Source organism: Penicillium angulare (assembly GCF_028827245.1).
Source record: "Penicillium angulare strain IBT 27051 chromosome Unknown utg000007l_segment0_segment0, whole genome shotgun sequence".
NCBI lineage: Eukaryota > Fungi > Ascomycota > Eurotiomycetes > Eurotiales > Aspergillaceae > Penicillium > Penicillium angulare.
Window position 1 is genome coordinate 595,101 of NW_026623166.1, and position 11,997 is coordinate 607,097.

Consider the following 11,997-nt stretch of genomic DNA (forward strand, 5'->3'; position numbering starts at 1 on the left):
TTTCAGGCTGAGCTGGACCACGATCTCATGAGATCTGAGCTCGCATCCGAACACCCCGCCATACTGGGTAGGATGTCGCCGGTGAGTCTTCAGCACACAAGATAGGATACGATATACTAGCGTTCCATTCTCACGACCTTGTCGATCGAACGCGTATAAATTAAGCCACGGAATCACATCTGATCGCGTGCTTTAAGCTGTGATCTGAAGGAATAGTGCCTTGGCTCAGGCGCGAGTTAGTGAACTTAGAATCCGGAATAGATGCCAGTTAATCTATCATCCTGCCGTGGTAACCCAGGTCTAGCCCGAATAAGTGACAAAGAGAGGCTGGAAAGACTAAGACATCCAGAGTTAAGATTTCTTGGAGTTCATCGATACCGAAGAGGGGAAATTATCCGGATCGGCATTAATATAAACGCAATGTCGAGTCTTAACGCGATGGTCGAATCAGCACGCGTAGGAGTGGTAGCAGGGATTCGCGCCAAGATGAAAATCAAGGCCCCCTTGTTTACGGACAATGGCCGAGCCGCTGATTCATGTGTTGGTCAGAATATCATTTGTGCGAGTCGTAAGCACAAAATTATTCTATAATTGGAGATGTCTGAAAATGATTATCTTTGAGCGATGTCTGTCCCTCTTAACATCAATTTTTTATTGAATAGACAGTTTACTGCCATAAAGTTGCCACGGAGCACTAAGCTCCAACTGTGGGACGCGAACTGGCAATGACGGCATAGATTTGGTCCAAGCCGAGGTCGCAGAGCCACTAAACCGTAGATAGAAAGTATATGGGGCGGCCTTGAATTCAAGCTTGTTACTGCGTTATCCTTGTACATGCAGGGGAGGTCTGCGTGGGAAAGATACAAAACGCGATATCTCTAACCAAATTTCGCGGTACTCCACTACTAAGCCCTCTTCATTACTTCATACATCTCCAGTCAATTTATCCCTTTTCGGACGAGGGTTTTTGCATTTAAGTAATCTGTACTACACAGAAACTTCCGAAGTGGATACTCTGCTCATTACACGACGGGTAATCTCCACTATGTTTCTTACTCTAAACCATGACAGGACTAGCGGCGTACTGAATAGCCTTACTGCTCCGATTACCTTTCTCTTTTAATCGGGCTGGTCTTGCCATGGAGCAGGGAGAAATCAAGTTTAGAAAAAAGCACCCCTTAAACATACAGTTCAAGGTTACCCCTACTACACGCCATTGTAGCCAGCAATCACAGCCTCTAAAAGATCGGTCTATACCGTATCGACTGATCAAACATTCGAGATATGCAAAGAAAAGGGGCGGGGAACAGGGGAGGTCAAAAATACCCTAATTCCATGGTTGAGCCTCTCCAGCCCCATCCACTGTAAACCGGGGCCTTGCCCAAAAGGGACATATTGTCTTGACCATTGGATTCGCGTTGCTAATTAGCACCATTCTTATTCGCAGTGGAGTCCACGCGAAAAGTTTTGCCAATAGCTCCCACCAACTTTGACGTGTAAAATTGACTTTCGTGTCCGTTGGCTCTCCGTTATACAGAAAAAGCAAGTGGTCGGCCGTAGATAGCGATCGCCGTGAAGGCAACTACTGCATACCCGATCAACAAGGATGAATCCTGGTCGAGGCGACTTCCAAGATTTCAAAATTACTTGCTGCTGCTAGCTTAAACGTGATGCAAACTTGATGCACCTTGTCCACGACCCCAGAACCACTCTGGATTTAAGGAAGTCTCGAATTGGAAAGATTGAACGTGGGGTGGGGTGTTGGTTTCCACTATGTACGCGGTGTAGGAAACAAAAAAAACTTCATCATGCAAACACTCCGCAGAGGGGCGTCAAGACAGAAAAAATTTTCACCGGTCAAGGAATGATGTTGAATTGTTCAATACGATCGGAAGAAAGAGGGTAAGTGAAGTAAAATCAAACATCATAATATAGATACAAATTCCCAAGTCTAAGAGGTAGTTTTTGGACATTACTTACAGGATCGATCATATAGCCGTTTGAAATAGAGTCTATTTATATCGATCGCTTGAGGAGCTTAATCACTCATTTTGGCCAGCTTCTCAGATCAAGGCACTGCCATTCTCTAGCTACTGTATGTGGTACGTCAAGTCGGAACGTACGCCGCAGAAGCCGGAAACCCGACCTCAGCGTTTGTGCGTACGGTACCCGCTTCTTCCGAGCTTGCCACTCCGTTTTTCATGTCAAAACCACAAAACAAGTGGAGTGAAAAGCCGTCAAAAAAACAGAGCGGAGACAACAGCAATAAAACCCTTTCCGCTTAATCAATTACTACTGTGTACGTATGTAGGTACGTACGGACGAGATACCTGCCAAAAACCCGAGTTTTTCACTCGGGTTTCAGTTTGTTGGTCTTGACCATGGTTTCTATGTCCGGAACGGCCCTGCTGGATAACCGTTATTCACATTGTGGAGCTGTCTAGGTATATACGTGGAAAAACGAAGAGGGTTTCCAAGGTTCCGGTTGTTAATAAGAGACACCGATGTACTCAGTACAATACCTGTTTATTTAATCGCCTTTCTAGTACTATACAAGGTTCCTCTGTACCTAGGTATGTCTGATGTGATATGCCTGATACTAAGGTATTAGACAGGGATCTGTTGGAACGGTGTAGGTATCGATGCAATTTCCCAGAATCCGCATATTGAAATGCATACGAGATGAATAAACCTCGATATGTACATGCATGTAGGTATATCATGATTCCAAGGTTCTGCACCAACTTTATTATGTGTCCATTTAGTCCATTTAGTCCATCAACAAATCCCACCGAAAAAGTCATCTATATCATGCAGAAAATTAAATCATACAGTGGCAATCAATGGCAACGGTTCCTTGAAAAAGTCTCGCAACATTGCATTGCAAACAACCCTGCATGCGGTAGATCAGATCGATGCAAGAATCCGAAAATCTGCACCAACACAACGAACGATTTCCCAAATGATACACTTCATAGAACAATACATTCTCCCTTGCAAACTACACCCAAGACAAACGCCAAAGATGTGTTCAATGCAAGTCCAATCAACCAAGAAGCAAAGGGGAATTATTTGTTATAACAAAGTTCAAACCAATGTGCTGGGTACTCCCGATCCACTACACGCAAGGAGCAACGAATCTATATCACGTCTCTCTCTACCCTTGGATGGGATCTTGCAGCAAGCGGAGAAACCAACTCAACACTAATCGAATCAACGGTTGATACAGAGATTATCCGTACTCAGTACAGTAGGTAAAACGCCCCTTCGATGGAAGTGCATCATTCGGAGGCTTTGTTGAATTAAGTTTCATCCCATGATGTGCCTGACGCCCGATATGCGGAGAAGAGGATGATCATCCCCTTTCAAAAAAAAGTACCTTACAAGATTGTTATAACTTCAATTACTGTAGGGGGTGGAATGTCTGTATGTGACGCTCATCTACTATCTACTATATGTAGTAGAAATTCATCACTTCGCAATTCAATCAAATCTTGCTGTGACTTTGTCACTCTGTTCTCGCCGATAGAAAATTCGGGGCCATACTGTAAGTACTTAGTGGTTCCAGACCGACGATCTAAATCCCGCCCAGCGCTATGCGCGCGCCTTAACTTGCGCAAAAAGTCGGCAGTTGAAACCATCTCAAACAAGAGCTACATATGTAATTCTGCAAGAAACCCCCAAAAATAATTCCCTTAAAAAAGAAAACTGAAAATAGAAGCGAAACATATGCACTCCGTAACCAGGCCGATGATGGAAAGCGATCCTCCACCTTTCATTTTCATGTCTTTCCGCCCCTGAAGCCCAGGCCTGAGGCGGTCTCTGCTAGTAGCTTGACCCCGACCCCGTAAGAAGAAAACCGGGTGAACGCATCGGAACATGTGTCAGCGTCCTTACTAGTTTCCAAGCCATCCGACATGTCGCCATGGGTACGAGCCTTTCGCTCCGAAGGAACTGAGTACACATCAAGATCCTACGAACTCAACTCTGCATGGATAATCTGTAGTGCCCCATAGCATAGCGCCGACCTGCATACGAAGCCACTACGCCCAGTTACGGCCCCATCTAGGCGTCCGTACTGACTCTATCACACCCCCTTTTCGTTGCCTGCGACCTTTCTGTACTCCGTACTTCGTGCTGTACGGTATCTGTAGCCCCCTTTATGGAGTAGATAGAACAGACCATTTTACAAAGACAGCATCTCATCCAATGGTTTGGATCGAGAGTCAGTGGTGTCAAGCTGTCCTACCCCTCTAGAATGAAGAAGTACCGCACCTATAAGCTGGAATTTGTGACCAGACGGTCACGGTGGTGGGACAGGATCCTGATAGCCTTACTTTCGATAATAATGTTAATTTTACTATTACTATTAACAATCTAGTATTACTGCTAATTAATGGTACTTTGAACGCTCCACTGTGCCTTCATTTAGAAAGATACCTACATACATGTACACGTTTAAGTTCAGGGACACCTCCTTTCCGCAATGCATTTCCCCGGGCCGTTCATAATTAACACGAGTTAAATAATGTCTGGTACTTTTGGAACTCCGTGCCTATATTAGCTATGCTATTTTGGTTGTTCAGCGCGATACCTAAAAAAGAAATACTAGTAAGAATAAAAATAAAATAAAATTGAGGCACTTAAACGAAACAAGTTAACCCTTGTCGGTCCGAAGGTCTCAACATGGTTGAAACTTGATCGGCGACGCGTTGCATAGTGCTGTCTCTTCGAGGGAAGGGCTCATACACAGCTGCATTAAGGAGTAGCGACACGACACGACACGCAATTTCATAATTTAGGGATCAAATGGCGCATTCCATTGGAATGGCAGATTAGAAGTGGGTCAGGCATAAGTACGGAGTACCTACAGCAATCAATCAGCTTGTATACAATAGCGGGTTACCATTAGCTGATTAGTCCGGAGAAAAGGGAAGAAAATGATCAAGTAGGTATGGCGTTGCTACTGAAGTGCAGTTATTCAAGAATCAAGACTGGGTCTCTGACATACCAATGACTTCTTTAGGACCGGAAAATACATAAATGCTAGTCTGCAAAGGACCGAACATGTTTGCGATCAGCCTCTACATTTCAACTATGTCTATCATTCATTGGGTATCTATATTGGGATGTCCCTTACTTACTATTAATGCGGATGAGTGATACAGACAGACAGGTTGCCCTTCCCAAGGTACTTTCTATTACTACAGTATTAGCTTGGCTCCAAGCGCCCACGAGGCTAATATTCCCCGTTCGCCAGTGCAGATTGCAGATTGCAGATTGTGTCAAGGACCAAAATGCCGAATAGTTCAAACTGCCAAGAATCGCACACGCGCGTTGGATCTACGTGCCTGGGCGGTTTTGAGTAACGAGTTGCATATGTACAGTACAGGGCGAGGCGATAGGCAATTTAGTGAATGTTTAGAAATTAGTTACAAAGTACGAACCACGGCAAGATCTACTGGATACGAAAGATCGAATTGAATTGAGTTGAGACGAGTTGAAGGAAGTTAGGTTTGTCTCGGTCGGAATGACTCCAGAATACAATTGCGAAAACGGCCAAGTCACATAACGTTAACGGCTGTATCGTATCTATTCTCCTTGAACCTACCTACCAGTGGAACCAGCGATAAATTCACGAGTGGCTGAAGTTTAACCCTTTGTGCCCATAGCCTTGAGCCTTGGAGGCAGGCGCTTGGTAAGGGACGAAGCAAGGGGACCCCCGCTTATCCTATGGATTGTAAACATAATGTGCTTGATCATGATTAGAAGCGATAGGATATTGTTTCTATTGGCTGGGGAATTTACGGAGATGGAGAATTATCCTTTTTGAGGGGTTGTGGCTAGCCCCTTTGGAAGATGATATGAGACCTGACGTGCCTTGAGGCACGAATCAAATCAAATCGAGTCCAGGTGGGAAGTGGGAAGTGGGAAGTGGAAGGGGGCGATAATGTACAATACTAGAATTCAATGAGTTGACCCGACCATCTCGCCATTGGAAACCTTATCTTAGGGTGCGAAGCTGGGGACAAATCATGTTCGATGGGGGAAGTTTCACAGGCGGCAGAGACGGAGCAATAGTCCCACATAGTGTCGAGTTGCGTGTGCAACGCCATAGAGATTGTACATTACTCCGTACAGGGAGGGGGAAGGAAAAGAAGCCGGGGGGTAGATGCATTGACGAACTACGAATAAGGGAGTGTACAGCAATTATGCCATGCACTAAGGAGTACAGTTAGTTATAAAGATTGGTCGGAAACGCGTTTGCAGGAGAACAGGCTTCCAATGGAATCAAGTTCCATCAAAATTGGATCGGGGAACGTGGGCCGGTGGTTCCCTAGGTATCCGCCTTAGAACCTGCTTCTGTTTTGGCGAGGGAATCCGTCCCCCACATGGAAAGCAGGCGAGATGAAAGCATCCCTGCAAGAGAAAGGAGGCTCGGGGACCGAGGAGAACATCTGGACCAGCGATTGGATTGGAAGAAGCAGCTAAGCGGACATACAGTATCCACAGTCCAGCTGAGGGCGAACAGAGGCGGCGGCGACGGGGAGGGGGCTTGGGACTTGGGATGAAGTCAATGACAAGGTAATCCTTGGCAATTGAGCCAGTCAGGGAGCGTAGGCCGCAGGAGACCCTGGAACGCGACCGTATCAGAAAAGGCCCAGAGTGGTGAACGATTCCCGCCAACGCAGCGCTAGCTAGTCCAAGGGGGGAAGAGTATATGAGCAGCCAACGAATGAATGGGATTGATACGCGGTACGGAGTCGATCAGGAGCAAATTGGGGCCGGAATTGGTCGCGCGGCGTCCCCAGTATTTTTAACTTCTACGTTGTGGTTCCAGAGGCGACAATGTTTCGTAGTTTCAAGGAGAAGCAGATGCTGTAGAAGAAAGAAAAATCTTAATCCTTGTAGCATTGTAAGCTGGCTGCAGGGGTTTCTGTGTAGAGTGTTAGGTTTGAAGTTTGAATCAGTGGTCGTCTTTGGCCCTAACAACAGAGTATGATCTACTTCTCCTGAGCCAGAGCTCAACTATTTGATTTACTATAATTTTAGTTTGTACCAAACTTGGCGATCCAAGGGACCAAAGTCAAGGAGAGAGCGGACATTAAACATTAACAAAGTGTAAATTAATTAAGGCTGACATTGTCAGTACGGAGTAATCCAAGCTAAACACCAGCAAAGACGGGAGATAAAATTATAAAATGATAAAAATAATTTAATAAGTTCCCACTGGAGTCCCTACCGAATTGGGTGATTTTCGAGAATCATGAATCTTGCTTTTTGCTAATTCCGAGAAGCGATTCTTAGTGTATACAAATTAACTGGGGCAGCGAAAGAAAAATGACTGGGTCGCGGCTTCATTTGATTACAGTCCAAAACACATCAAGACGTGAGCGCTTATACTTTCTTAGACTTGATTTCAGATGAAATAGCTATCAATCTACCTTCAATGGTCCAACTAGTGATCGGGAAACAGAGTTTGTTCCCCAGTGCCAGGTTGTCGCAGTATCACAAGTAGATACATCGTGAACGGAGGGCGTAATGGACCCGGTTTCCCACGCGAGCAAGGGCCACTCAGGGGGCTCAGGCCGCACTCTCCTGAGTTGCTCCTTTTATTGAGATGGAGGGATTTCGAGTCAGAAGTATTGGAAATATAATAAATTATTATCTGAATGATCTATTATAGACAAAAAGGTATATCACATTGAAGCATCTGGAGTTCTAGAAATTCCATATTGTTCCATACTGGTACAGCCATAAGGGCTGGAGTGGAGGCCGGCGTAAACCGTGGTTAATTTAATACGGGATGGTCTGCTACAATATTAAATCTATGGAGCCATAATGTATATCTTAAAAAAAAATTGAAAATAAAAATAAAAACCTCAAAATCAGTAGAATAATAAATCATCTGCAACTGGTACCATGCTTCAAGACGGTTTCAAACCACTCACTTTCTTCCGTACGCACTGTGCATCGTCCTTGCAGCCGTGTGAAGCCCAGAGCCGAAATTGACCCCCGCCTCCTTACCCAGTACCTAGTACCCAGTACAGGTACAGTAACGCCGTATTACCACCAGTTCAGCCTCCACCCAAACCTCGTCATGACCGTACCGCACAGCTAGCTCGATCTCCGTCTTCTTGTCTCAGCTCTCTCTCTCTCTTCTTCTTTTCTTTCCCACACCCGCCTGGAGAGAGAACTTCAAATTCCTCCTCCTTGTACTCCCTCTCCCTCCCCTTCTCTTCTTCTATACCCTTTTCTTCGTTTCTTCCCTTTCCTCCCCCCTCCCCTTGCCAATCAGTGGAGAGTAACGGAGTCTGGTCGTCCGGGTTGAGTTTCGTTTCTGAACACTTCAACCTGTTTGCACTGACACTCCTGTCGAGTCGAATCCCCTCCTCGCACTCCGACGATCCTCCCATATTCGACGTTTGTTAACTCAAACGGCGACCCTTTCGTCTGATCCGTCCCCCGGTGCCCTCCTGATCCTCCGGACTTCGACGATTCCAACCTGTTCCAGCTCCTACCGGCTAGACGAGCGAACAGCGTAGGGACTTCATTCGATTTTACTTCGGATGATACGAAAACCTGCGTTTTCGGTACTTTGATTAATTTTGGAACTTGTTAGTTTGGGTGAGTGGAGAACAAGGAAAAAAAAGTTTGGTGCAAGTATGGTTGTCCAGGGTCCCAATTGTCGAAACCCTCGAAATGCTCGGAATAGAGAAACACCTTCGATTGAATACCTCGCTTTGATGCAGAGGAGATAGTTGAGATGGCACAAACACACAATTTCGCTTGAGACCAAAATAGAGAATTTAGGGGGGTCGTGGGGTTGGATGTGAATTATCATGGTGAAAAATGATATCAAGTTCCGATCCACGACCGCACAGCCTGGTATATCAGGTTGTGTTTTAGAGCATCTCCAATCTCTACTGTCGAGTCACGACGAAAGGGTAGCCAGGTGTCGGGTATGTGGACATGGTCATAAATTCAAGGCAGTGGACAGGACTTGAGGGAATCCGGGTTCATATCAGGGGAAGAGGAGATTGAAATGGACAATGGTTGTGGAATGCAATCCTCTAGCGTCTATCAATTCCCCTGATGGCTGTCAGGCTCATGTTATCCCACTTGAACCTCCCTTTCCTGCCAAAGTGCAGGGTCAAGTTAAGGGGCGATCATGAAAATCCTATCTTAGGGTTGGACTGGACACATACCAACATCAAGGACAAACTGGGAAACCTGGGCAACACATACTACACATACTTGCCAATCAAACTTGCTGTCGCTGTCATGGAAATTAAAACTAACCTCGGAATTCTAGGTTCGGTCTGAATTTTACTTGAGATTTGACTTAGTTTGATCCACTGGATGAAGCTTTTCACTCTCTTCAAGTCATTGAACAATCATTCCTCACTCTAATTACTTCTTCCTTTTTTCAAATCGGCCTCGAGGTTCATCTTGAACACGTTAACTCGTGAAGTGTATGTTCGGATATCATTCTTGCCGTTCTCTCCCCCCTCCCCTGACGATCTCAATCCTCCCCCCCTACATAGGGTCATCACCTGTACCCTCCACATTCCGCAGTCCCACTGGCCTAGGGGTGAACACGTTAACTCGTGCTTTCATCTCTTGAACTGGTATCCTACAGAATCTTAATTCATCGGATCATTCCTGCATGCTTGCCTAGCCTAGATGCCAGTGTCGCTGTCACGGTAAGGGTTGCATTGTGCCCTCTGGGTTAGTATTCTCCGAAGGAGTTTATCGCCCTGTGACTGCTTGATATCAAATGCTGCTCTACTTCTCACTTCAATCCTCTTGATTTCTCACCTTCGTCTTTCCTTCGATACCGGGTCCCTCACTACGCGTCGTCTTTCCTTTTTTTATTACCCTTTATAATCTTTAATCTGATCTAATCACCGTACCGTCGCTACACACACGAGCAATCCCGCTAATATTTAATTTCCGCCCACCAACAGCTTTCAATCCTTGAAGATTTCCTCCCGGCTTTCCGGCTTGTCTTCTTTCCAGCATCCTCGACTATCGTCTTGATCGCTGGTCCACTCCTTAATCGTTTCCAACTACCATCCAGTCATTCATTTGAATTCGCGTCTAATCTGACGACTGTCATTCTCTTAATCTCCGTCGTTGTCTGAGAAAAGAAAAATCGCCTCTTCAGACTCAACTCTTTCGGTATTCAGCAAAGCTAATCAAGTCTCGCCCCGTCGTTCAACCTTCCATCAACCCCGAGTATTTCTTGCAATCATGGATTATATGCGTCCTCGGTCCGGCTACCAGCCGTGTGATACCTTTTTCATCGAAGATGACTACCGTGTGCGTGCCGAGAGGCAAGCCAAACAGGAGCACGACAAGCTCGTGGCTCGTGAGCGGCAATATGCCATCGCGGATCAACTGTCCAGACTAACCAGCGATGAGTTCCGGGACGATGTCCTGGCTCACATGCTGGAGATGGATGTAAGTAGTTGTGGTGTCGGTCCCTTGTTTGCCTTTTGATCACGTTTCTAACACCTTTCGTTCTACAGGGTCAAACGCTACCGGACGTCGAATCGATTGATATCCAAACCGAGATCCAATGGTTCATGCGGCCTTACCTTCTCGACTTCCTCATTGAGGCACACACTGCATTCCAACTGCTGCCGTCGACATTGTTCCTCGCCATCAACCTCTTGGATCGTTATTGCTCCAAGCGTGTGGTATACAAGCGTCACTACCAGCTGGTTGGCTGTGCGGCACTCCTCATTGCTGCGAAGTACAATGACAAGAAGGACCGGGTACCCACCGTCAAGGAGCTCAAGTCAATGTGCTGCTCCCTCTATGACGATGACATGTTCATCCAAATGGAGTGGCACGTTCTGCAGACCCTTGGCTGGACCATTGGGCACCCAACGGTGGACAGCTTCCTCCAGGTCGCCGTCCTGGATGAGCCTTACGACCCTGAGGTGGAACACATGGCACTCTACATTCTAGAGATTGCCCTCTTCCACCGTGACTTCGTGTCAAAGCCGTCGTCAGAGCTTGCCCGGGCTGCCCTGGCGCTGTCTCGCTGCATTCTGAACCGACCTCAGCCTCGTCACACTCACTGGGCCTCCCAGTATGACTCGATGACGCTAGTCGGTCTCTCTCAGCAGCTTCACCAGCCTTCCACTGTCGTTGCCCGAAAGTACGCCTCTGCTCACTACTCCCGGGTGTCTAAGATCCTCGAACACTTCCTCAGCCGTCAAGCTTCTCTGGTCAACCCTGTTTATGCTCGTTCCACCCCTCCGGTCGAGACTCCTGTGGAGTCCAAGCCATACAACGGGGAAATGGGCCTTGCTACTCCTCAGAAGTCGACTCAGCTGACCGTGCCCCACGGATACATGACCCCGCCAATTACACCCGAAAATGTGGCTTTCGCACAAGGGCAAATCTTCAACCACGCCTCCCATCCAATTGCCTGCTCGCCGTCACCAGCGCCCTCATCTGAGATGCAACACATGAGCACCGATGCTTACCAGCAAGAGACCATGTACATGCAGCAGTACCCACCGCAAACTCAGATGGTGGTCGACCCGGCTTATGCAGGTGTGATGTAACCAAAAAGTTTTGCACATAATTCTTCGGCGCTTGTTTTCTTTTTTCTCCATCTCATCCTCATAGATGATTTACAAAAGAGCATTCGCTTTTGCGCTGGTTCACCAAGGCTAATAACAACCATAATCCCTTGATGCGCTTGCTCCTTGTCGCGCCCCATGATCACTCCACCTCATTCGATTCTACAACACGCTTTGCATTCGGCTTCGGTCCCAGAACCGGAGTCGAGACCAGCCCTTTTTTCCACCTTCTTGTTCCAAAAATTGCATACCCTTCATTTTTCTTCATCCACCAATATACGGGTGACACATCTGCATTTTTGATTTTGTTACCTTTATCCACATAGCATTGCACGAGCGAGCCTTTCTGTTTACCATTTGATATTTTATTGTCTGCATTTGTCATCTCCCCTGC

At 46.5% G+C, this 11,997-nt stretch overlaps 3 protein-coding genes across 3 annotated transcripts; 2 read left to right on the top strand and 1 right to left on the bottom strand.

Moving 5' to 3' along the window:
* Positions 1–420: 420 nt before the first annotated feature.
* Positions 421–698, top strand: N7478_009485 (uncharacterized protein; the record flags this gene model as incomplete). The annotated part of the gene is made up of 2 exons (XM_056925699.1): positions 421–568; positions 667–698. The coding sequence occupies 2 exons, from the start codon at positions 421–423 to the stop codon at positions 696–698; spliced, it is 180 nt and encodes a 59-aa protein (XP_056775069.1).
* A 7,401-nt stretch (positions 699–8,099) lies between these two features.
* On the bottom strand, positions 8,100–8,417 carry N7478_009486 (uncharacterized protein; the record flags this gene model as incomplete). The annotated part of the gene is made up of 1 exon (XM_056925700.1): positions 8,100–8,417. One exon carries the CDS (start codon positions 8,415–8,417, stop codon positions 8,100–8,102), a length of 318 nt encoding a protein of 105 aa, XP_056775070.1.
* A 1,840-nt stretch (positions 8,418–10,257) lies between these two features.
* Positions 10,258–11,585, top strand: N7478_009487 (uncharacterized protein; the record flags this gene model as incomplete). The annotated part of the gene is made up of 2 exons (XM_056925701.1): positions 10,258–10,467; positions 10,536–11,585. The coding sequence occupies 2 exons, from the start codon at positions 10,258–10,260 to the stop codon at positions 11,583–11,585; spliced, it is 1,260 nt and encodes a 419-aa protein (XP_056775071.1).
* Between the last annotated feature and the right edge of the window lie 412 nt (positions 11,586–11,997).